At 39.4% G+C, this 27,784-nt stretch overlaps 1 protein-coding gene across 3 annotated transcripts in view; it reads right to left on the bottom strand.

Annotated features, from left to right (window-relative positions):
* The window catches only part of bdl (borderless), a 297,068-nt gene that overhangs the window by 205,546 nt on the left and 63,738 nt on the right, over nt 1-27,784 (bottom strand). The window contains exon 1 of one of the 3 annotated variants that reach the window (XM_068229204.1): nt 16,434-16,847. The exons of the other annotated variants lie outside the window; for them this stretch is intronic. Coding sequence (XP_068085305.1) covers nt 16,434-16,487 — 54 coding nt within the window. The 5' untranslated portion in view covers nt 16,488-16,847. Of the gene's footprint in view, nt 1-16,433; nt 16,848-27,784 lie in introns of those variants that run through there. 3 annotated transcript variants of the gene reach the window in all.

The following is a 27,784-nucleotide window of genomic DNA, read 5'->3' as shown; positions in this document are numbered from 1 at the left end:
TGTCTGCTGTAACTGACAGTTTACCAAAGAGTGCCAAGGAAGCTTTCACTGGTCCTGAATGTGAAAAATGGAAATCAGCAATGGAGAAGGAACTAAGTAATTTTGAGAATAATAAGTGTTGGGAATCGGTAGGGAGACCTAAGGGAAAGAATATTATTGGGACAAAATGGGTGTTCAGAATCAAAGAAGGACTTGACTGTAATGAGAACATTTACAGGGCTAGGCTTGTAGCTTTAGGTTATAATCAGGTAGAAGGTGTTGATTATAATGATACTTACAGTCCTGTTTTGAGGCGTCAGACTGTCTGAATCCTGATTGCTCTTGCGGTTGTCAAAGGTTGGAACATAGAACATTATGATGTATATGCGGCATTTCTAAAGAGTAACTTTAAGGAGGAAGTGTTTGTGGAGCAACCAAGTGGTTTTGAAAGAAAACTCAACTGTGTCTACAAGTTAAAGAAAAGCATGTATGGTTTACACCAAAGTTCAAAGGACTGGAGCATTTGTTTTGATGGTGTCTTGACGTCAATAGGTCTTAAGAGATCTGTTTGTGAACCATGTGTGTACTTCGGTAAAAAATATGCTAGTTGGAGTGTATGTTGATGATATGATAGCTATTGGTATTGTTGATGTTTTGGAGTGGTTTAAGTCAGAGTTGTGTCGCTACCTAGACTTCAAGGATCTTGGGCAAATTAAGAGTTTTTTTTATCAATGTGTATGACTGTAACCAAAGATGCGGTGTATGTTGATCAGTGCAAATACATTGATAATCTGATACATGAGTATAACCTAGAAAATGCCAAAGGATGTGTTGCTCCGTTGGATGTAGGAGACAAGAGGATTTCAGGGGAGGCTGATAGTTGTAATCAGACTTTGTATCAAGAGGCTGTAGGCAATCTACTTTATATAGCCAACAATACAAGACCGGACATTTCGTTTGCGGTCTGCAAGCTAACGTAAAAGATTGGCAAAGAATAAAGAAGGTGTTTAGATATCTGAAGAAAACAAGAGGTGTGAAATTATGCTACAAAGCTAGTGATAATTCAGTGAGTGTTTATTGCGATGCTGATTACGCTAACTCTGAGGACAGGAAATCTATTTCTGGGTATGTGTGCAAATTTGCTGGTTGTCCAGTTATATGGTCTAGTAAGAAACAATTTGTTGATTAGTGTCCACATGTTTATCAACGTATGTTGCTTATTTTTTCTTATTTGTGTTTGTGGTCAAATTTTTATGACAAGGGGAGGTAACGAGCGTCTAGTGGTAGTCCAGTCCTTGCACCAAACAGAGAGAGCGCATGCCCTAACTTCCGCCTCCTCTTCCCGCGTGAAGAAATCTTATCTCAAGGACTGGACTATCTCTAGACGCTCGTTGACACATCCCCAATATTGCTAAATTAGCATTGCATTTCTAGATAATATTTGCTAATTAATACACTTTTTTTTGTAAGATCTATATAACTTCTAATTTTATTAAGTATGAAGTACGCTGTAGTAAGTTTACTGTTTGCGCGCGTGCATTTAGTTATATTTTTTCTCGGTTCCTATGTCAGTGATTAGTTGGAATGACAAGTGAGAACTAACTAGTCGTTGATTACTTTCAGTGAGAAGTGACAATCGTGAACCTAACACAACTGTTTGGACGCGTAAATATATTTTAATTCGCGTTCTAAGTCAGTTATTAGTTGGCAAGATAAGTGAGAACTAGTCGTTGATTGCTTTTAACGAAAAGTGACAATCGTGATTACAGAATGTTTAAGTGTTCGGAGTGTGATCGGCAGTATGAACATACCCGAAGTTTACACAGACATATTAAAAAGTGTCATCCTTCTGAAGTGAGAAAATTAGTCCATAAGAAGATAAACTCTAAGGGAGAGGGACAACATCTGTGCAATTTGTGTAACAAACGGTTTGCTGACATGTCAGGTCTTCGAAAACATCAACGAAGGATCCATCAGTTACTACTTCCCTCGTTGATGATTAAGAATTTGAATTGTTGTATTTGCGATTTTACAGCACCTACAGATAAAGGCATGGTTCAGCATCTCAAAGAGATCCATGACATTCACCTAGCCTCCGAAGAGAAACACTTTACTTCCTTCACAGATTTCAGGTCCTGGAAATAATCCGTTGAAAATCAAACGAATTCTTCCTTCATAAGGCGCACTGCTGTGAAAACACGTGCTGATGGAACAAAATTGTACACTTACTACTGCCATCGTTCCGGTACATACGTGTCAAAATCTACGGGCAAAAGACATGTTAAAACCCAAGGAAGTTGCAAGGCAAATGGATTTTGCCCAGCAAGCATGAAAATGACACTTTCGTAAGACGGAGCATGTCAGGTTTCTTTTATAACTACACATGTAGGTCATAAGGGTGATCTGCGGCATCTGCAACTTAAACAGCAAGAACGCGAAGTGATAGCTTCTAAAATTGCAGCTCATATTCCTATGGATACAATTTTGGACGAAGTTCGAAATTCTATTGTAGATGAGTTAGACAGGAGACATCACTAAGAAAGACCTGCATAATATCGAACAAAGTTTCAATTTGAACAGTGATGTGATGCGACATCAAGATGATGGTATTGTAAAGGAAATGGAAGAAAGCTGCAACATGTGTGTATTATTGTATAAACAACCAGGAGAGGAGTACCCCGGGCTCAAGAAAGAAGACTTCGCATTGGTGATAATGAACGATGCACAACGTAGTATGCTTGAAAAGTACGGAAGCGACTGTGTGTGCATGGATGGCACACATGGACTTAATAGTTATGGTTATGAACTTTTTACTCTCTTAGTACTGGACAACTTAAGGCAAGGATTTCCCTGCGCCTTTTTAATTTCGAACAGGTCTGACCAAGGTGTGTTATGTATTTTCTTACAACACATCCGTAATGAAATGAACAAAATATCTCCCAATGTGTTTATGTCCGACATGGCAGATGCTTTTTATAATGCTTGGTATGCTGTTATGGACATACCTAAGAAGAGATTATTTTGTACCTGGCATGTTGACAGAACCTGGAGGAAGAACCTTTCAAAAGTGACAAAGAAGGAAAAACAAGTTGAAGTATACAAGTTGTTAAAAACAATAATGGAAGAAAGAGAATCGGCTTCATTTGATGTTATGTTAGATGTTGGTTTGAAAATGTTGTGTGAAGATCCTGACACGTCAGAATTTGGCAACTATTTTCGAGACTTCTATGTCCCAAGCAAAGAGATGTGGGCCTACTGCTACAGAGTGCACTGTGGTTTAAATAACAATATGCATATAGAAGCAATGCTCAAGACAATTAAGTATATATATCTGCACGGCAAGAGCGTAAAACGCCTTGATAAATCTATACACGCCTTAATGACTTTTGTCAGGGACAAAGTTATTGATCGACTGGTCATCATCCATAAAGGCAAAATAACTTCTAAGATCACAGACCTTCGGCAAAGACACAAAGCAAGTACCACAATGTCTGAGGAACTTGTCATGGAAAACGATATTGGCTCATGGGACGTGATCTCTTCTTCCTCGTCTACAAAGGAAATGTACAGCGTGCGGAAGATAGTGGAAACATGTGACTGCAAGATTATGTGCAACAAATGCAATGCATGCATACACAAATACATATGCAGCTGTCCGGTTTCCGCCGTCAAATGGGATATATGTAAACATATTCATTTGATTTGCCGCGTGCAGAACAAACAACGAGAGCAGGTCAAGGAAGATGATGTGACGGATAATCTAGTGATGGACACAAATGACGCACATGAAAATGAGGCTCGCATACTTACGGAGACATTGAGACAGCCTGAAAGTTCTGCTGTGTCTGTATCTCTGCAAATTAAGAAACAGCAACTGTTGCAGACACTAACAAAAATCATAAACGACACAGAGACAGACGAGGAAGTTAAGGCTATGGAAAAGCAAATGGCACCAATAAATGCCATACTGGCTGCTATTCGACAGAAGAAGAATAGAGAACAGCACAGAATAAGCACCAGTCCTGAGCCATCTAACAAAAACATACCCCGCCAAAGACTGTTTCAAATAAAAAAATCTAAGAAAAAATCAGGAAAGAGCATATCGAGACCTACCACTCAAGAACATTGCGGCAAATTCGGTTCTCCATGCTACTGCTGAAAATGATGAAGATGTCCAGAATTAATGTTAAATGTTTAAGGACAGAAACTATTACATTCTCTTAGTGATATTATCGTATCCTGTCTCCGGCATTAACTCCAATTTAATTTATGTGCCATGAACTATTTCTGGGGAACTTGATGGTTTTGTGATCGTGAGTGACAATCAAAATTAACCCAATTGTATAAGTGATAGTGCTTAGTGATAGTGTTAATGTTAGTGTGTTACTAATTTTAGCAGAAAGTTATGGGAGCGAGGACCATTCCTTCATAAGACGCACAGCTGTGAAAAAACGTGCATATCGAACAAAATTATAGTTACCACTGCCATCTTTCCGGTACTTAGGCTACGTACTAAAATCTACTGGCAAATGACATATCAAAGCCCAAGGAAGCTGTAAGGATGTCCGTTTTAAAATGGTGAGTGCAATTATTCAAAATTAATTAAATTTAAAAGAGCATGGTTACGGCACTGGCTGTAGAAATTAGCATTTCACATGATATTGCTTCTTACTTGTATTGTGGCTATTTCTAGCCGAATGCAGCCCTTGCAAAGCAGACCCTCCGATGAGGGTGGGCGACATCTGCCATGTGTAGGTAACTGCGTGTTATTGCGGTGAAGGATAGTGTTGTGTGTGGTGTGTGAGTTGCAGGGAAGTTGGGAACAGCACAAATATCCAGCCCCCGGGCCATTGGAATTAACCAATGAAGGTTAAAATCCCACACCCGGCCGGGAATCGAACCCGGGACCCTTCAGCCAACGAGTCGGACATGAAGATGAAATGAACGAAGGTGAATAAAGTTGGGTAAGAAGGTGGAAGGAATCGGCCGTGGCCTATGAATAGGAACTGTCCCGGCATTTACCTGAAAGTAAAAATGGCAAACCACAGAAAACCATACTCAGGACATACCATTACGCGGCCACTCCGTTCGGTATCGCTTCTTACCTGTACTATTTTTTTAAAATCTGAATGCAAAATAGACGTAACATGTTTAAAATATGGAAGATAATTTCGTTTGGCTAAAATTCTTTACCGTACTTATTGTCATTAATTAATTATCACCTAGTTTTGGGTTTTCATGATCCTTTTTCTTGCGCATTTACGTTTAAATATCTGTCAGCCACTAAATCAGCTGATTATCTCTCATAAGATGGGGCGAATGGAACATCTCTGTCTTGTGGAAAGATAAGATTTCTTCGCGCGGAAAGAGGAGGCGGGAGTTAGGGCATGCGCTCTCTCTGTTTGGTGCAAGGACTGGACTACCACTAGACGCTCGTGGGGAGGTATGGAATTAATAATTTTTCTTCTGTATTGAGTGTCATTTAAAGTTTGACATGATGAGAAAAATAGTTCGTAGTGTGTGTAGCAGGGGGGTGACACTTCATAGGGAGCGTCCTAAGCCAGTTCCGAGATGGTCCCCCAATCTCCGCTAACTAGTGAAAACTAAAATTCCCTTTTGGAGGATTAATTTAGAGAGCAATCGTTGGCAATGCACATGCAGTTGCGCGCGGTACACAAAATTCATAACATAATACCCTTATCGTTGCGCTCAATGAGAACTTGGTCGTACGGCGAGTAATAGTGCTTGTTAAACGAAAATTTGTTGAGATTCTTTCGCATTGAACGAGGTTTTTATCCAATATGCCGCATCATAAACGGTGTGCTGCGCCAGGATGTCAGGAATACGCTGACAAGTTTAAAAGTCCAGCACTTTTTAGGTTTCCGAAGGACTTTGCTAGGTAAGTGAGTTTTATTTAAGATAAAATTTAAGAAGAATTTTAAAGTCGATTACAACATTCAGGGGTTAAGTTATTTCGTGCATTGAATTAAAAATAATTCTGATAAACTGTCTGAAGAAAATATGTACCGGTACTATCTTGAAGTCTACTTTGCCTAGGTGCCGTGCATGGGTCCAAAATTGTGGAAATAGGCAATTATTGCAGCTCCCTGTGAAGAAGCTTTATGACATGAGATATCTCTGTGGAAAGCATTTCGAGCCACAGCATTTCTTTGATAAATTTCATCGAAGGCTGCACAGAAATGCTGTACCTACTGTATTCAGTGGAAGTGCTATTAGTGCAGAGGAAATGCTTGTGTTTGACCACATGGCATATGAGTGTGTTGATGCTGTACAGGGATCACCTGTCGACAGTGGTAAGTGTTCTCGTGTATGTAGTTGCCTGATAAGGTTGAATGGTGAAAGCATGGCAGACATTTGAAGATGAAGATAAATTCTGTACATTTCAGGAAAGCAATCGCCACGTGGGATAGAACCATTCAGTGGAGTGGTTTCTTCCACTCCTGGATCCTCTAGTATGATTCAAAGTCAGCAGGATATGTATGGTGAGAAATTTTAACCAGCAGTGTATTGTAATTGCATTTTAATTCTTTTTCTACCAGATCTTGGTTGATATGATGTAACCTTTATTCAGTAGACTGAAGAAAATGTATGGTAAGCTATTTTATTCAACAAGGCAATTAAATTTGTATTTTTTTGTTTGATGTCATGTTACTTTAAATTTTATAGGAGATCTATCTACTGTCATGGATGCCAGTTTGATTGATATTGAACATTGTTATCAATGTCGACTTCCTACTGAGAGTACAGAGAAACCATTCAACAAAGTGGTTTATTCACCTCCACGACCCTCCAATCTCCAGAAAAAACTGCAGGGTAAGTATTCCTAACTCCTTTAATCAGAAATGTAATTCAATTCCCTTCCTTTTATTCTGAATTTTGTATGTTGTGATGCTACCTTTATTTTATAGGACATTCAGCTTCCTCACACCTTCCGGGATTTGCTGTCCTTGATGTGAGTGTGAGTGAGGGAGAACATTGTCATCTTCAACTTTCTTCTGAATGTAGGGAGAAATCATTCAATGAAGTGGCTTCATCGACTCCAGGACCCTCCGATATGCAGAAAAGGCTGCAGGGTATGTATGATTCAGCAGTGTAATTACATCTAGATTCTTTGTTTTTGTACTGAAGTTCATTTGATGTGATGTTATCTATATAGGACATCTATCTGCCTCACATCTTACTGGATTTGCTGTCCTCGATGCCAGTTTCACACAGGGAGAAGATTCCCAGCTATCTCCCACTGAGAGTAAGTTTCATTGTACTCCAGAAGGAGCAGGAACTATGGTCATTTCATTGTTATCTGTACTGTGATTTCCTTTATTAACTTCAACGGACAACTTCTTATTAAGGGTGAGAGAATGTAATGTAGCCTTGTCTAAAAATGTTGGAATGACTAGTGGGTTATTGACGCTTGTATTACTGCTCTGGATGTTTTGTTTTAACAGGATTAGCTTTCTCATTCTTGAATGTATTTTTGATTATACTCATAAAAACAATAATAATGATATGGTAATAATTGGGGGAGATCTAAACTTGCCTGAAATTGAATGGAATGGAGCTGCAAGTGAAGCCCATGAGCAGAAACTGGCAAATAAGTTAATTTGGGAGGGAGGATTTACACAAGTAGTACAAGAACCGACTCGTCTCAACAACTTGCTAGATGTATTCTTGGTTAAACCATGGGAAATTGTTGATAAAACTGAGGTAATTGAAGGAATAGGTGACCATAAGGCTGTAATAATGGATGTAGGACTTGTACCAAAAATGCTTAATAAGAGGGTCACACAAGACAAGAAATTATACAGAAAAACTAAAGTTGATGAATTTGGGACTTACCTTAAAACACAATTCAGTTGTTGGATAAGTGAAGGGAGTAATGTGGATACACTTTGGGCTAAATTTAAAGGAATCATTTGGGAAGGAGAGAAGAGATTTGTATGTGTTAAGAAGGGTAAAATGACCTCAGACCCTGTTTATTATACAAGGGAAAAAATGAAATTAAAAAGAAAATGTAGAATAGTAAACAGGAAAATCAAAGAGGGTAGGGAGAATAGAGAAACTAGAAAACAGCTAATGAGGGAACTGAATAGAGTGAAAAAGGAAGCAAAAGAGAAATATATGCATGGCGTACTTCAAGAGGGTAATGACCACAAAGGGAAATGGAAAAAGATGTATTCATATATTAGGAATCAAAAAGGAAAAGGAATCCAAATTCCTACAATGGTGGGAGAAGGGGGTTAACACTATTCAACAGATACTGAGAAAGCAAATCTATTTAGTAGGGAATTCAGGGATTCAGTAGAAGATTGTCAGGAGTTGGAAACAGTAACAGAAGATAGAGAGGGAGAGACACAGAGGGAAACAAGAAGCTTCTCATTCACAAACGAAGATATTTTCAGAGAAATCCAACTGCTTCAGCAAGGAAAAGCAGCAGGAAGTGATCAAATTACTGGGGAGGTATTAAAGACAATGGGGTGGTACATAGTGCCTTATTTAAAATTTCTCTTTGACTATGTCATAAATAATAGTATAATACCAATGGAATGGAAGGAATCTATAATAATACCAATGTATAAAGGAAAGGGTGATAGAAAGAAACCAGAGAACTACAGACCAATCAGCCTGACCAGTATAGTTTGTAAAATACTGGAGAGTTTAATAGCAAAGTACATTAGAGAGATATGTGATGATAAATTGGTTCATGAGGAGCCAGTATGGATTTAGAAAGAAATTTTCTTGTGAGGCACAACTGGTGGGATTTCAGCAGGACATATCAGATCAGTTGGATTCAGGAAGCCAGTTAGATTGCATAGCCATAGATCTTTCCAAAGCCTTTGATATAGTGGAACATGGAATATTATTAAAGAAATTGGAGGGAATAGGATTGGATGTAAGGGTTATACGTTGGATAAGAACATTTCTAAATTCAAACGTTCAGAAAGTCAAAGTAGGAAATAATATATCACAGGAAGAGAAATGCAAATCCAAGGAAGGAGAGGCCGTGGACGACCACGATTGAGATGGAAGGATACCATCCAACGCAGCATAGAAAGAAACCTGGACTGGGACACAGTGTTGGAGGAGGAATGGTGGAAAGACCGAAGAAAGTGGAGAGGAACCATATTTGCCCCTACCCAGCTACAGCTGGATAAAGGGAAATGATGATGATGATGATGATGGTGATGATGAGGAAGAGAAAGTTTGGAAGGGAATCGCACAGGGTAGTATAATCGGTCCGTTACTTTTCTTAATATACACAAATGATTTAGGGAACAATATAACATCAAAAATAAGATTGTATGCAGATGATATAATTGTTTATAGGGAAATAAATAACATTGAGGATTGTTTTTTTTTTTTTTTTTTTTTTTTTTTTTGCTAGGGGCTTTACGTCGCACCGACACAGATAGGTCTTATGGCGACGATGGGATAGGAAAGGCCTAGGAGTTGGAAGGAAGCGGCCGTGGCCTTAATTAAGGTACAGCCCCAGCATTTGCCTGGTGTGAAAATGGGAAACCAAGGAAAACCATCTTCAGGGCTGCCGATAGTGGGATTCGAACCTACTATCTCCCGGATGCAAGCTCGAGGATTGTTTAGAATTACAAAGGGACCTTGAAAGTATCCAACAATGGGTTGAAGAAAATAATATGAAGGTTAATGGAGGCAAATCAACTGTTACAACATTTACAAACAGGAGCTTTAAAACTGAATTTGAATATACTTTGGATGAGGTAGTTATCCCTAAAGATGGCAAGTGCAAATACTTAGGTGTGAGATTTGAAAGTAATTTGCACTGGAAGGGTCATATTGATGACACTGTTGGGAAAGCATACAGATCATTACATGTCATAATGAGGCTATTTAAAGGATGCAACAAAGAATTAAAAGAAAAAAGTTACTTAAGTATGGTTCGTCCATTATTGGAATATGCAAACATTGTTTGGGATCCTCACCAAGAATACCTAATAAAAGAAATAGATAGTGTGCAGAGGAAAGCAGCACGATTTGTAACAGGGGATTTCAGGAGAAACAGTAGTGTATCAGAAATGTTAAAGGAACTTGGGTGGGAAACTTTAAGTAAGAGAAGGGAGAAAACTAGACTTATAGGATTATATAGAGCCTATACAGGAGAAGAAGCATGGGGAGAAATCCGTGAGAGGCTTCAGTTGGAAAATAATTATATTGGCAGAACTGACCACAAGTATAAAATCAGAAGGAATTTTAGCAGAAGTGACTGGGGTAAATTTTCATTCATTGGGAAGGTTGTGAAGGAGTGGAACAGTTTACCAGGGGTAGTGTTTGATCCTTTTCCAAAATCTGTACAGGTATTCAAGAAGAGAATAAACAGCAACAGGCAAAATAAATGAAATGTCAGAGGGCATTCGACCAGTGCATGCTATTGTAAATAAAAAAACGTGTGTTAAAAAAAAAACCATTAATACCATCCCCTGGTCCATGGAGTTTGGACAGCCAAAGTAGGGGACTGCCTGTAGGGGTGAAATACAGTGGGGACTTTGAGGGCCCTGGGACCGCTACGGTAGCTGTGAAGGCCCTTCAGGAACTCTGAAAAGTGGTGGCAAAAGGGGGCTCTGGTTAAGATGCAGCAGGTCGTTATGCTACTTAGGTTCAAAAATGGGTTTAAAAAAATAAGTAAATAAATGCAATGTAAATTTTAATCTTATACCATTTGCATAGTATTATTTGAAGTAATTCCACATACTGTATATGAGTTGTCTATGTTTGTAAGTATAGGAGATATTATAAGTAGAATTTTGTAAACAATATAAATTTATTAAGGATGATCTGTTTCTTTAATAGAAAAAAATTGTTGTATATAATTGTATTCTAGAAAAAAAATTCTTCTCTTGTTAATTTAAAATTTAGTGCTTGACAATAATGTATTTTAGTGTACCATTTGCCACCGAGGTAGACACCTCATTTGCAAATAAAGAGATTTTGATTTGATTTGATTCAAATGAACTGTTAGAGAGGCAGCAATAGGCTTCTCTCCAAAGTAAATCCACTCAGTTCTTTGCATTAACGCCAGACATTGAATTCAGCATCCAGTGGTCCATCGGGGTATTTAAGAGTAACTTTTGTGTCAGAAGAGGAAAATTGGAATTAATACCGGGTTTCAAATACTTAATGGGCAATTGTTGTATAACTTATATACCTGTAGGGCAAAAATATAATATCCCTGCTAGGCTCAGTGGCTCAGACAGTAGAGTGCTGGCCTTCTGAGCCCAACTTGGCAGGTTTGGTCCTGGCTCAGTCTGGTGGTATTTGAATGTGCTCAAATATGTCAGCCTTGTCTCACTGGCACGTAAAAGAACTCCTGTGGGACGAAATTCTGACCTCTCAATGTCTCCAAAAACCAAGCCCAAAAAGTACTTAGTGGGACGTAAAAACAATAACATTATTATAATATCCCTCTATCTCTCCAGCATAATGGTTACTAACCAGACCTCACCAATCCAGACCAATAGTCTTTTCACTGGCCTCGTCTTGTAAAGATAGTCTTGGCGGCTTTGTAAAATGCTGTGACATTGTCCGAGCTGTGCCATGTTGTATGTCTAGCCTCTGTGATGTCTTAGTTGCGCCACATTGGATCTGCAACCTATGTTTTTTGAAGGCTTAGCAGAAGCGTAATCTCGTAGAGTTCACTAGAGTCTACACATAGCGCTGGTAAAAGTTACGATATTTTAAAAACCGCATTTCAGTTGTAAATATCTATTTTCACAGGAAATTAATCACAGTTCAAAATACTGACTTTTAATTTTCATCTACTCTGTGACAAGAGACCAATGGCATTCAAACTCCTCATTTAGTAAAAATTTATTTACATTTTAGCAATATAAATTATTGAAAGTTCATGACAAATACAGTACTGCGACAAAACAGCTTGCCTCAATACATAAATTAGTGGCCTATAAATGCTATAATGAAATGCGATCGCAGTTTTCAATCACTAAAAGGAACAAAGGAACTTACCTCCTGGGGGAGGGCATTAGGGGAGCCTACTACGGCCACCTAGGGGATGTTGTGACTAACAATAATATTTGATTACACCATGCACTTGTTTTACTGCCAACCAGCGCCCTGGGTGGAGAATGGTACAGTGGGAAGAGAGCGTGACATCACAATACCCTGCTCTTAAATTCACATTACTCAAATTATCATGAATTTCATATGTTAGAAGTAGAAAAATCCTATTAAGTTGTTAAGCTTTATATATATCTCTTACAGCTGATTGCAGCCCAATACTGGCTATGGGGAAAAGGAAGCGAAGCTGCATTGGACATCTGGATAAACAAGGTTATTTATTTCTTTGCTATAATGTTTCATTTCTAGATATATTTTTAAGTATTTCATTGCATTTCCTATTCTCTTGCACATTACAAATCAAAATCTGATTTGTCTTCTTAGTCAGCTTTTAGATTAGTAATCAGCTTGTTTCTGAAATTAAGTCAAAACAGTTACTTGGATTTATTTCATCAGATGAGAACATTCTAACAAGTGGTCTGCAATAGAATACTTGAAATGGAGATATATGTAATGAAATTTTGTTGTGGATGAATGTGGACATACACATAGGCCTACTTGAATTCCAAGTCTTAGCTCAGTGCTCATAGAATAGAGGCATGTGGTGATAGTGGTGATATTTTCAGCTCAATGCTTTGTGTGTTTTAACTCTAGTAGTGTTTCTAAATATTTAGGGTCTGGTACACAAGCTGACTATCTCCAATTAGGGTCTCAGAAATTTTTTTAACTGAAGGGAGAATTCTACCATGTCCAAAGAAGGAACATAAATGCAAAAATTATGATTTTTTGCCATTTGTAAGTAATTATTAAATGCAAATATTTGCCAAGCGCTACTCTCCAGGTACTCCGGTTTTCCCTGTCATATTTAATTCCAGCAACACTCTCCAATATCATTTCATTTCATCTTTCATTCATTAATCATTCCCCCAGAGGAGTGCGACAGGCTTCGGCAGCTGGCACAATTCCTATCCTCGCCGCTAGATGGGGACTTCATTCATTCCATTCCTGACCCGGCTGAATAACTGGAAACAGGCTGTGGATTTTTGTACTACTCTTTTGCCATGGTAGCCATATTCATGACGCCATAGTTCACCCCTTCAACTTATTGGTCAGGCATGATGAAACTATAACATCACGAGCCAACATCTGCCATTTAATTTACATAAAATCACAAAGTAAGCACAACATGGGTTAGAGCAGAAAATGATCACATCACACAATGCATACTGATGATATAAAGTCACCATAGAAATCACAATGATCCATTAAAGTACTGTAAATTAAAAACAAAGGAAGAAAACCAGAGAGTTCGCTTGAGCGCCCGATCATTACGGAGCAATTTACGCTTCCGAATTTACGAACGTGGGTGCATGTTTAGGAATCAGAAAAGCATGTATACAAACGATTCTAAACAGAATAACCGAAGGATCATCCATGCACTAACATTTCTAGGCTTACTTCATGACTACGAAATGAATGCATGTTTTTTTTAATATTTTTTTTTTTGGGTTGGTACACTGAACATTAATTCTTGTTCCTTGGTTTCCATTACAGATGATAAAGTCAAGAGACAGATGAAGGGGAATAAGGTCTCGCCAGTGCTGCAGGAGTCAGGCCTTGACCATGCAGACATAGATTCTCCCCGCAAGGAAGCTCTTTTGAAGACTGCAGAGGAGTACTGCGAACAGGCCAGGAGAATGGCACTGAAGGTCGATAAACTGAAGGGTAATTGCAAGGGTCTTCGGGAGATGATAAGAAAGAAGAAGAACGTTGAGGACATGGAGGAATTAGTGTCACCTGGAGTGTGGTTATTAATACAGGGCGAGCTCCAGAATTTTTCACGCCAGCCAAGTGGAAGGAGATGGTCTTCTCAACAGAAAACTTTTGCTTTGGCTGCGTACAAGAGGAGTCCGAAAATGTACCGTTTCCTTCAGTGCATAATGACTCTACCCAGTGAGAGGACTCTGCAGAGACTGTTAATGAACATTCCATTGCAGCCAGGTTTCAGTGAAGTTCTTCTTCAACACTTAAAGAGTTTCATGGAGAAGCTCCCAGAAGATGATAGGAAGTGTATCCTGATGTTTGATGAGATGGCTCTGCAGCCTGGGTTGTATTACGACGACAACAAGGGATACATTGTGGGATATCAGGATTATGGTACAGGACTTGAGGAGTATGGTATACCTGATAGGAGCAACCAGATTGCTGACCATGCTCTTGTATTCATGATTCAGGGTATCAAAAGAAAATGGAAGCAACCTATTGCTTTCTTCTTCTCTAGAGGAAGCACAAGGGCAGAAGTGCTTGTAAACCTAGTTCAGTATGCTGTGAGAGCCTTATTTCACCACAAAGTTCTGGTTGTTGCTACTGTCTGTGATCAAGCTCCCTCTAATCAGCGGGCAGTGAAGATTTTACGGCAGTCATGTGAAGAAGGTACCTATGAACCGGTCTTCAAGAGTGATGGACATCTGATTGTGTGCCTCTTTGATGTGCCTCACATTCTGAAAAATGTGAGGAATAACTTCTTAACAGCTGACCTGGTTGTAGGTAAAGAAGTTTCTTCTTGGGAACATATGCTGTCTGTTTTCAAGCACGATCGAGAAATGTATCGTCTAATGGACAAGCTAATGGAGAAGCATATGTACCCTCGAGGGAAAGGAAAGATGCGTGTGAAATATGCTGCTCAAGTGTTTAGTGAAAAGACACACAATGTTATGATGACATTCCATAAACTGACTCAAGGCCAAATGGTTCCAGGTGCCGATGTTACTGCAAGACGCGTCAAAGATATCAATCACTTCTTTGACCTGACGAACGGCCCCAGTGGACCCAAGGATAAGAGAAGGTTTCGATGTAATGTATCTAAGGACTCGCCGCATGTAGACGAGTGGCAGAAAATGAAAGGAGCTCTTCACATCTGGCGATTCCAGAAGAAAAGTGATGGATCTAGCAGTGTGCCTCCCTGTATTAAAGGTTGGATAAGCACTGTTACAGGAATGGAGAGACTGTGGTCTTCATTGAAGGTTTCTTTCAAGTACATGAACCTTCGGCAGTTGAATCAAGACTCTCTGGAGAATTTGTTTGCGGTGGTGAGAGATACAGGTGGAAGCAATGATTCTCCAACCTGCATTCACTTCATAGCTGCACTGAAGACAGCAGTGGTAAATGGATTGGTATCACGGCAACTGAAGGGGAAGAACTGTGAAGATGATAATGGTTCGTTATTGAGCAACCTTCAGACTTTCTTGGATGCGTCTACATTCAGCATTGGAGGGGAATTTGAGCAGTCCATGGAAGAAACCAACGATTTCTGCAATGAAGTTGATTCGTTATTGGAAAATTCATATGGTCTGAAAAGTCCACCTTCTGTACACAAGAGTTACAACATCATGAAGCTCCACAGACAGTCACCTGCGTATGTATGTGGTTTTCTTGTTAAACAGGTACTGAAGGACTTTCATTGCGCTCTATGTCAAGGTCAGTTAACCTGTAGCATGGAGGAGAAGAGCTCAGACCACATGTTTATTGAGCAGTGTGAGATGGACAATGGAGAGAAGCATCTCACCCAAGTAAGGAGTGCATCACTGCTTTCATGATGTGCAAGAGAGAATTTCAGGAAATGTGGGAAAGCATCAGCCATAAGAGAAACGTGCGGGATTTAGTGAGGAAGATCTGCAGAGATACTGGAGGTGCGGATTATGATTGGCTTTCGTGTGTGGACCATAAGGATTCTTTGGTGACAACACTTGTTAATCTGTTTGCGAGGAATTTCATCACAACCAAAGTGAAGAGACTCCATGAAGAAAGTCAACTTTCTGGCTAACTGGACCTTTGAATGAACATCTTTTTTTATAACGTGTTGTCTGGTGCAGGACTAAGTTCCCTGTGAACCTTTTTTGTGTAACATGTGGTCACTGGCGCGGGATTAAGTTCTCCATAAACCGTTTCTATGTAACCTGTTCCATCATAATCATCATCACCATCATCCATTTCCCTCATCCAGCTACTCCCTGTGGGTGGGGAGGTAGGATACACCCATGGTGTCTCCTGCATGTCGTAAGAGGCGCGAAGAATCTGACCCCTGCATTTTTTCTCTATGATTAGTGTTATGTAGAGGGTGGTTGCCTACTTGTACTTCCTCTTAAAACAATCATCAGCACCACCTCATTCAGCTCCTTCCATGTTGGGATGTTTATGGCAGTGGTGGTGGTGGTGATTATTGTTTTAAGCAGAAGTAATATCGGCAAGCGTCTTCTATCCAGGATCTCTCATATAAACTCGCAGCAAACACACATTGTTTATATTCTGCGCTATGGCAGCTGCCTCAGCCTAACTTATGTCGCGCGGTCACCCTGCTTTAAGCGTGTATACAATCTTATATGAAATCTTACCTTATAAAAGATGCTGGAAGTGTCTTCTTTCCTGGGTGCATCTGGTAACCACATTCTGGCTGACGCGAGTGAGTTCAAGAACTGTAATGTTTCTGTTCTTTCAGTTCCTCCAATGCATGAGGATTTGTTCGGTACACTTTTTCTTTCAGTTTACCCTACAAGTAAAATTCACACACTGTTAGATCTGGAGAACGAGGGGGAAATTGATCAGCTCTGATCACTCTTGTCTGCAGACACTTCTGAGGTTGTTAGAAAGGAATCTTCTGCTATATGAGCAGGGGCTGAATCTTGTTGAAACCACCCCTGCAATTTTTCTTTTTACGTTAACTGATGGAAGAATGTCGTCATTTACCGTTGTTAAAAAAAATAGGCCCAATTATTCGTCTTGCACTAAGAGCACACCAAACACCAATAAAAATGAACACCATTAGGATCTTCTGCACAAAGCCTTTTCTCTCCAATTTCCTTCCTGACATCTTCATTTCATACCCTGTCCTTTCTTCTTTCTCCTATCATACTTCTAAATAATTTCCTTTAGTTGGTCTGGATTTTATTCTTTCCTTTTGTCATTGTCCAGGTCTGTGCTGCATGTATCAGTCTTGGACAGTAGTACATCTTATAAATCATTTCTTTACACTTCATAGGTACTTCCTTTCTTTCTCTACACAACATTTATCACACTGTGGTTGAATGAATTTCTCTGTTGAATCCTTTTACTGATATCCACATCCAGCCCTGTATCCTGCACGAGTATCCTTCCCAACTATGGTACTTGAAGATATCCATATTTTCATGGTTTTCTCTTTATTTTTGTACAGAATGTTTTTCCCTTCCCTTTCTCTTCTAGTCATTACCACTGTCCTCTTTTCTATGCTCTTCATTCCATAATTTTCAGTAATTTCACTTAACATGCCCAGTTGCCCTTGTACTTTCTTTCTGTTTGCTCTGCACACCACAAAATCATCTTCAAACATCATTACGTTCAGCTCCCTGTCCCCAGATTTTATCTTTGTCTCCTTCACAATTTTGTCCATAACTATAACACTGGTCATGAAAAAAGACTATTGAAGGTAAACAAAAATGTAACAAGTGTCTCTTATAGAATTCCATCAGTGAACCCTTAGTGTAGAAATTGAACACTGTAGCAGTACCAAACAGCTTCTTATGTCGGCTTGAAATGTTGACGGATTGTGATTACGAGAGACCAAAGTTAGGAATTAAAAAATGCAAAATAGGCTGGCAAAAATCCCCGAAAGTATCTTAAAAGACACTATTTTAGGCAGTATATTTGCAAAATGGGCAGTTAAAATAAAAATATTAATTTTGTTCAAAGGGAATTTCTTTCATTCCAGGTTTTTTTCAAATTGTACTTGTTTTTTCAGACTATGCAGTGAAATTAGAATTATTCGCGTTGTTAGTGTAAAGAAATAGTATGATCATGAACTTCTCACATTGAACTAGTTGTTGCGAGTAAATAATAACAGATGGATTTATTTGCAGTGTTAAAAAGGTAGTCGAAAAATAATTCCAAAGTACATAGCTTGTAAGTAGGTAGGCTATTATGTTATTCTCTTTACCGTATTAGTTTAATCAATCAGTATTTTTAGAACTAGTTGACATTCGACAGTTAATTAAACTCTACTCTGTAGCCTGCCCGCCTGGATGAGTGACTCAGACCAGGCCTGAGGCCTGGCCTTCTGACCTCAACTTGGCAGGTTCGATCCTGGCTCAGTCCGGTGGTATTTGAAGGTGCTCAAAGACGTCAGCCTCGTGTCGGTAGATTTACTGGCATGTAAAAGAATTCCTGCAGGATTTCTGGAACCTCGGCGTCTCCGAAAACCGTAAAAGTAGTTAGTGGGACGTAAAGCCAATAACATTATGTAGCCTACCCTATGACTATGAGTCATGCTCATGACCACTCGAAATTGTCTGTTTTATATTGGAAAGAACAGCTCTGTATTCTCTCAGTTCGTATGTCGCATCGTTGCACAATACTTCAATAATCGAATCGCAAGGTCACCTGTGCAGGTGAACAGTGAACAGCGAATAAGTGAGTCGACTGATTCAATAGCTTTAATAAAAAGATTTAATCAGAAAACCAGTGGGCTAATCGGGGGTAGCCTATACAAAACATTACGATTTTAAAAAATCGTCTGCTGATAGAAAGATACATTTTCAAAGACGACCGAGCTTGTTGGTCGTGCATTTAGGGTCGCGTCCCTATGAGCTTGCATTTGGGGGATAGTGGGTTCGAATCCTACCGTCGTCAGCCATTAAGATGGTTTTCTGTAGTTTCCAATTTTCACACCAAGGAAATGCTGGTGATGTACCTTAATTAAGGCCATGGCCACTTCTAGCCCTTTCCTATCTCATTGTAGCCATAAGACCTATCTGTGTCGGTCCGACGTAAAGCAACTTATTTTATTTATAATTAATATGTAGGCTGCTTGCTGTGGACACAGGTATTCTTACATGTAATTCATATAAATAGAGAGTTGTGACTTTCAGAAACTGTGGAAAACCTTAAAGTGGTGTATAAAAGTAGAGTTTTATATATATTTGAACTAAGTATGTTTTGTGTTGTAATAAGTGTGTACAGTATTGCACAAGTACCTATCTTTTTCCTGCAGTTCAATTTTGAATTTTTTTATTTTGTGTTATGAACTTATCAAGAATATAATGAAATTTCCAAGATATTTGCAATCATTTAAGCGCAACAGTTCTAAATGCAGATCATTGATGATTGTGTGTACAAATATTTTTCATCTAACTCTATATACTTATTTAATGGAATTGTCACTGTTGGGGAAAGGCTTTGGTGCAATGAAGTGGCTACAGTTGGGTCCACGAGAGTTGGAGTCTGACGTTTAGCGCAACCGGCAAGAAAAATTTTACTAACGCTGCTTGAAAATGGTCTGTTGCTATGGCAACGGTAACGGAGATGCCACATTTAACCCGCGAGTGGTCGCTATCAGAAATGTAACGTGAGTGGTCGCGCGTGAGACTTTCTCTCACATTAAAGTAGTATGACATTTTGCACATTTTTTGGGGGCGTAAGGCTGAAATTTACTGCTGAAATGAAACGCAAGTTCTACCTTATATATTTTCTATCAAAATGAAATAAGAAAAATGGAACGGCGTATGGCTTTTAGTGCCGGGAATGTCCGAGGACAAGTTCGGCTCGCCAGGCGCAGGTCTTTTGATTTGACTCCCGTAGGCGACCTGCGCATTGTGATGAGGATGAAGTGATGATGAAGACGACACATACAACCAGCCCCCGTGCCAGTAAAATTAACCATTTATAGTTAAAATTCCCGACCCTTCCGGTAGTCGAACCTGGGACCTCTATGACCAAAGCCCAGCATGCTAACCATTTAGCCATGGAGCCGGACATAAAAATGATATGATTAGCTGTTTTTAAAGACACAAATTACTACTTAAAATAACATATGCAATGTACATAAAAATTACTTCCGTCCCGAAGTTGTAAAAAATAAAATCTCACACATGCATTATATCTAGTAATATTTACGTACAAAGTAATGTTTCTGAACACAATAACATCTTCAAAAACAAGAAGTGCTCATAATACAAGTACTAACGCGTACAACAGGAGTAAGTTTCCCGCTCCACTTGAACATAACACCAACGTCATTGGTCGCGCGATGAGAGTAAGTCTCACGCAGCGCGTCCGGACACATATGAACCTTTGTTCTGACTAGGGGAGGGTGTGCTTACCCTTCAAATGTGAATCTCTCTAGTCACGACAGTAATAAACTCAGCTAGAAGAGGGAACAATTGCCTCCCTTTCATCACTGTGAAGTAATATCACAATAAAAAACAATGTGAGAGAAAATCTCATATAGTGACCACTCGCGGGTTAAGGGAGCTATCGCCACGTGGGTGGTTGGCTTGCTGTCAGTCACTTTTGTGATATTATTTGAAGTTGTACTGTGTTAGATGTGTTAGTTGGTGCTGGTTTATGTACTGTACTTATTTACATGTTTGTTTCCTGAATATTATTTTTGTTAGTTTATTTTTTTGTAAGCTAATCAGTGGCTAGTTGCACAGTTCTATTCTCTACTTAACATGTGCATTTGTTGAGGTTAGGCATTTTGTCAAGCATCTGGTATCAGCCTGTAACTCCTCCACATGACCCTGTGGAGAATGACATGATGTTTTGGAATTAATTGAACCTCCTTTTCACATTCTTCCACACAATGCTTAAAACAATATAACATTCCCCAAAAAATTCAGGTCTTACAAGGGCGCCCATACCCGGGGGCAAGGTGGGGCCGCGCCCCCTCCCCCCCTCCCCCAATAGCTCTCTGGGAAAGGCAAAAATCAAGTCTAGTCAGGTGTTTTCCTTTCGAGAAAATAATTCAAAACTCAGTATTACGTAGAAACGGTAGTATTGTTCTCCACCAACAGGCAGGGAACACCGTGGGTTATTCTACCACAGAATACAAGTCTCCATTTACAGTAGAGTCTCGATTATCCAACCTAAACGGGACCTGGAGTACGTCGGATCACCGAAAATGTCGGATAATACGGAATAACTTTGAAAATGAACTAAAACAAACAGGAAGGCTATACTGTATTACGGGACTCTATTTATTGACTTATTAATTCAATTGTACAGTAGATGCAGTACTCTTTCCTTACTTCGCCTGTAGCCAGGTGCAGACGTCTTGGCTTGGGCTGCAAGAGTTTTGATGTCAGCATCTTGAAATTCAGCCCAGTCTCATCACAATTAAAAATCTGATCACCGGTTAATCCTTCAGCAAGAATTATTTCTTGAAATTGTCTTTTAAATTTCACAACCTCATCGGATTTAGCTGGCAGTTCTTCTCCACAGATATTAAGCTGCCCAATCCCGTACAGTTTTTCCCACCGATCAAGCCACCCAGCAATAGCAGTAAAATCAGGGTCCCTTTATTAAGCTCCTTCTGGATATACACTGCCATTTCTTGCAGAATGGGGCCAGATATTGACAAGCCCTTTTCCTGGTTTTTAGTGAACCAAAGAAATAGTGCTTCACTTACTTTTTCGTACTCACATTTTTCATATTTTTTTGCTAATTTTCTGTGCATCACTTGTTGCACTGGTAGAGTACCACTTTTCAATTTATTCCCTCGTATGATTCCAGTCTCCCACTGTAACACGTCCAACACCATAATCTGAAGCCATTTTTTGGAGAGTTTCCCCTTTGTCCAGTCTCTTTAACCCACTGTACTTGTCTTCCACAGAAACAATCACTTTCTTACGTATGGATATGAAAACTATAACATCCGCACCCAACCAATACTACATTGCAAAATCCTACCGCATGACTGCCAGTGCTTGTCCCACAGTCGCACCCTCCACACCCCGTGTCCCAGAATTGCATCCACCTAAAGTTCATATTAAGCCTACCAGTGTCGGATAACACGGAGTGTGGGATACGCGAAGGTCGGTTGAGTGAGACTCTACTGTATCTTCGAAAATGTTAAAAATACTACGTACCCCCAGGTCTGCCCCCCCCCCTACAAACTGTCATATGGCCACTGATGAGGTCTTGCCACATGTTCCAATATTTGGCAACTTGATTCAGTGCCAGGTACTATGTACTTCAGTTTTCAAGTTTCATTTCCTTGATTACGTTTGTTGAGCCTTCTAGTTCGTCGAGTGCAAACATTTGCTTTTGGTGCTGTTTTATTTTACATATTTTGAGTTATTTATGTGAATAGCCTAGGCCTACTTGATGTTTGTGCAAAATTAATTTCTTTCATTCCAGGTTTAGTTTTTTCAAGGTTTACTTGTTTTTTGAGAATATGGAGTGAAATTAGAATTATACGCATTCTTAGTATCAGTGGCGGCCGGTCAGTACGTGCTACCGGGCTCCAGCACGTAGCTTGGAACTGTAAGGAATATTATTTATGTACAGTACAATTATCCTGGTGCCTTTTCGTTGTTTTGAGTACGATATGAATTTGTGTTTTGTGAAAATCAGGACGAGATCTGTCGAACACCTAGCGCCGTTCTCCCGGGGAACAAGGCTCGTGCTCATGTGAAGTGAGCCCTTGCCTGTAGCCTGAAGGAAGCAATACGCAGGCGCAGCCAAGCTTGCAACACTCCCCCTAGCCGGCGGAGTATACCGTAAACCGGGATCAACTTTCACTGATCCCGTTTATAGTTACTTCCTCTCCCGCAAGGGGGTAGAATTACTCGATGTCTCCTGCTACCCGGAGCGCAGTGAGGGATCCAGTTGGCCGTGCTTATGTTGAACGTGGTAAGCGAATCTGCCACTAGAGAGTAGCATCGTCTGGGTTCGAAAGTAAAGCGTAAGTGGAGGCAATCTATCTCACACATGCTTATTAAAATATCCATCTTCCTTTTGTAGGTGAGTCAAAGAATCTTTGACTGACCCTAAATGTTATCCCGCATTACAATGTAATTTACTCTGGTGAAATGAAATAGCGTATGGCTTTTAGTGCCGGAAGTGTCCGAGGACATGTTCGACTCGCCAGATGCAGATCTTTTGATTTGACACCCGTAGGCGACCTGCGAGTCGTGATGAGGATGAAATGATGATGACGACAACACGTACACCCAATGAAGGTTAAAATTCCAGACCCTGCCTGGAATCGAACTCGGGATCCCTGTGACCAAAAAGGCCAGCGCGCTAACCATTTAGCCATGGAGCCGGACATTTACTCTGGTAACCTAATAGGGGAGGTCTCAATGAATCAGTTGGCAGCTCTTTCAGTTGCTTTGTGCAGTTTTTAATCTCGCGGTTATATTACTGGTGCGTGTTTTTCCTGTCATTGTGTTAGTGCTAAAGTTTATACGAAGATTTATCAAATTATTTATCCACTGCAGTGTATATAAAGTGAAATTAAATTAGTGTTCTTAGTGGGGATCTATATTCCCACGATTCTATTTGCACTGATGTAAGTTGCGCCATTAGGTTAGTAAAAACAATATTTCTTCAATGAATTATTTATCTCGTAGACAGTTGTCGAAGAATTCATCTGCTTCCAAATTAATGTTGTTTTTGTTTGTTCTGAGTAATAAATTGCGAGAAAAGTTGTATTATTATTATTATTATTATTATTATTATTATTATTATTATTATTATTATTATTATTATTATTTCTATTATGATTATTAGTAGTAGTAGTATTATTACCAAGTTTGAAGTATGCGTTGTTCATCACGGCAATATGCAGATTTAAAACAGCGTATTTAGCTTGTTTTTTGTAGCACGTAGGACGATTTTTTCACGAGCCTCCACTGCTTAGTATGAAGAAATATTATTGACCATGAACTTACTTCGTGACTACCTAGCTGTTGTGAGTAAACGTATGTGTTTGTGTTTCTTACCTGTTGTTTGGAATAAATGAATTCAAAATATAAACTGTGTACTTTATATGCTGTGTTTTACTGCTTCCTTTCCTTCTGTTTTCCATCCCTATGTAAAAAAAGTCGTGGGAAGGGTTCACGAACGAGCAAAAGAATGAGGTTATGTCAGATCGTGATTTAGGTAAGTATGTGCGTTTTGGGGTTTTATAATATGAATTGCATTAACATTTTCAGCAATCACTGTTGCATTTATTGTTTAATAGATGAAAATTTACATTAAAATGCGAACGGTGAAACGACGATACAAGCTAGCATAATATAAGGGTTGCCAACATACAAGTACGGCAATTTCAGTTTACTTTTTCAAGTAAAAGACACGAGAGAAGCTTGTGATACAACTTTCCTGCCGAAATGCAATCATTATCTCTATAACAATTAAAATTTTAACAAAGTAACAACTGTCATCATTAAGTTTACTACGAGGTACTATCGTGGGATTTATTTCCTTATGTTGGCAGAGAAAAAGGGGCCACTATAGCTTCCATGACCTGTTTTCTCAGTCAACTTTATTATACACGAGTGACGGATCTATTTCTCTTATATGATCCTTATATGGTCCTTGGTGTGTAGTATCTTTCATATCTGGTAGTGTATTTGATTATTCAAATGTTTTATCTAGAGAATGTGTCGCCAACCTTCTCGTGCTAAATTTATATTTGCTCTGTGACTAAAACTGTGTTTCTTTTGTTTTACTTGTGCTGAGTAATGGCGCGATGTGTTGTTGAGTTGAGACAGAATGTTTTAATACATTTTTCTAATCAATTATATTATTGAGAGTTGTGCCCGAATTTATTTCTGATAATAAAATATGACTGATAACCTAATGGATTTAGGCCATCAGTACTGTGAATTCTAGGAATCGGACACAACGTTGGACTGTGAATGACTCTGGTTCCTAAATACTGTTTTCTCCTGCATGCAGAAGTGTTGTAGAGATGAACTTGGTTTCAAGGGCATTTATCTTACGTGGATGGTCTGTTTCTTGACCATTAACCCGTGTGAGTGATTATACATGTGAATATGGTGAGTTTTGGGGAAGGAGGCTGGTATTTAATTACCTATTGAAGCCCCTTCCCCTGGCAACCTTGCTGTGGAAATTGGTATCACGTAGACTTTTAGCCAACTGTTACTTCATATGTGATTTGAATCACATATTCAAAGTTAATTTTCCTTACGTCTGTACGCCAAACTCGTACTCCCCTGAAAGCTTCATATATTTGTAATTGATTAAACTGGTTCGTGCTGCACTCTACTGCCCAAGGCCATTCCCGCTAGAAGCGCGCGCCTGCATGCAGCATAAACCTCGATAATTAAGAAAAATAAGTCAATTTCTTATAAATAATTAAAAGGTTGGTGTTATTATAATAAAGTGGTACTTTACATACCACCTGCAATCAGTGATATAATACTGTTGATAGAAGTATAGAGGAAACTCGGAGTGATTACATCTGTAAGAAGAACACTGGAATAGGCATTGGTTTAATTGTATTTAAAACTCACGTTTCGAAGACTTAGGAAGTTGTTGAAAAAGCTGAAGCTGCCCACAGTCGACTCTTTTTCGCTAAATACTTCTTCATAGCATCTATATGATATTTTTTGTTGAGGTGACGTATTCTAATAAAAGTCTTAGTTCTGACGTACGGTGATAATACGTAATAGTATCGTCATGTTCTGGAAATTTTGATTTAGTTATAAAAATCAAAGTCTGCAGTACTCTTTCACATTTGAATCCCGTGAAAACTGCCAAACAGTTCCTCAAACTGCATAAACGAGTAAGGCCTCCTTTTGAAATGATTGATAACCAGTCGTGAGGCAAGGCAAACATTTCACCTTTATCACCCAAGCTGTCATCAACAGAGCGACATTTTAACGCCAAGTAGCCTGCAACGTATTTAACTGCATCCTGGTTTACGTCTTCAGTTTCGAAGTCCTGGCTGAAGTCTTCGACCCTTAACAACTGCAGCGTTTCTTCCTGTTCATCTACGAGAACTGATGTTAACGGCCCCTCAAAAACATCTACACATAATTCATTACTTACGAAGCTTAAGAAATCTTCCTCGTTATCAGCATCAGGATGAAAAATACCCGTATCACTCGGCGATGAATTATTTTCATCTTCCACTGACACACTACAGGAGAGAGGGATTTCATTAATCCCTGTGAGTAATAGAAGTCGAATTCTGTTACGTTCAAAAGGGGACGGATTGCTTTAAGAAAAACTCCTAGGCCACGGACACGTGAAAAAAGTCCTCCAAGCAGTCTTGGTTTAATCTGACCGTTAAAATATAAGACATATTTGCATGTTTCATATCTTCTAAAAGTCCTAAGGGAAAGTTTATAGATATTATGAACCCCTTCTGAAACGGAAGTAAAGTTTTTCGTTTACCAAATCTCACTTGTAGCCTATAATCACCTCCAGAAAGCGCTTCGGTGTATTTTCCTGGCTCCTTAAGTTTAAGGCGTATCCACTCCTAAGGGAAGACTTTTCATCCTTAGGCGCCCTGGAGTTCAACACGTCGAAGGTGTCGTTGACTAGCTCGATGAAGTTGCTTTCAGCGTCCTTGTTTTTAAGTATACCGCACTGCCAGAGTTGTGCGCCTGGAAAATAACTACGTAGCCATTCTCACATTCTGACGGCATCTGCCTGTATGATGTGTAGTTGATAGGTCACCTGTTTGAGTTTGTAATAGGTGTTCTATTGTCTTCTTCCGAAATTCTGAACCATCAGATAACGTCAAACCTTCATCTAAAAAGTGGTTTCTCAATAATTTCAAGAGGTGGGGTACATCATAGGAAAACCACACCTTCCTTTTATCACCCACTGGATTCGCAAAAAAGCTCTTGGCCTTGTGTATGTTTAGTTCCTTCCACACTTTGGCATTTTTTCCCTCATGTCACAAGTTACTGGAACAATGTGAATATCACAAGCCTCAAGTTTACAAATTATGTTTCTTAAGAACTCTGACGTCATTGTCATGTCGAAATCATAAAAAATGGGTTGCTTTCATGCAGCAAAAAGCCCTCGAACCATCGCTATCTGGACGTTGCTGTGAGGCTCTAGTATGCGATCATCAGATAAATGGTCCGTCTACATTCATTTCATCAAATGTCAAAGCGACTCCCTGTAACAGTGATAGCACCTCTGTTAAAGTTCCGGGCCTATATTTAAAGCGCCGAATCCATTTTTGTAAGGTTGACCGACATGGTAAAGGAATGTTCCGGTTCCTCAAATAATCATATGCTTTTCTGGAAAGCGATCTCAATGACAAAGCATTTCCTGTGTCCTCCGAGGACCATTTAACTCGTTTGTTGCCTCTCAACAGACATCGAATCTGCCCTGGCGTAAAACATTTCGACAGAATCTTAACTACTTCCTCTCTTCTTTACTTTCGGCAGAGACGGTTGTTGTCGGATTTTTGAGATTAGATACCTAGGTCCCTTGAGCTTCTATAGAGCAGTCACCCTTCGTCTTAAAATCGCGTTTTCCTTTTCCAAAATCTCCACCCGCTTACAGAGTTTTAATATCTCCTCATTTTGAAGCGATTCCATGCTAGTCGCCTTTCTTTGGTGACAAAGTCTCTAATGTTGACCGTGCCCGCTTTTTCACGCTCCTCACTTCATGACGCAAATCTCTATCATTGGAAATCTTAAAATGAAGATAAACCTTTATGAGCGATCACGTTTTAACATATATAAAATGGAAACTACGATAGTTAAGTAAAATAAGCTTAACTACTTACCGTTCGGAAGTGTATGGATGGTTGTCGTAACTCGGTGTACTCACATAAAACGTTCTGCTGGCAAACAACAGAACAAAGTAAAAAGATTCAAAAAATTGTTCCAATACCAGGAATCGAACCTACGCCTTCTAAACGAAAGTCAGCTACCCTATCCAGTATACAATACCGTAGCACGACAGAATCAGTTTATTCATACTTCCACGTAGC

The sequence above is a fragment of the Anabrus simplex genome, chromosome 9 (assembly GCF_040414725.1).
Source record: "Anabrus simplex isolate iqAnaSimp1 chromosome 9, ASM4041472v1, whole genome shotgun sequence".
Lineage (NCBI taxonomy): Eukaryota > Metazoa > Arthropoda > Insecta > Orthoptera > Tettigoniidae > Anabrus > Anabrus simplex.
The sequence above is the reverse complement of the archived record's forward strand: the minus strand, read 5'-3'. Positions and strand labels throughout refer to the sequence as shown.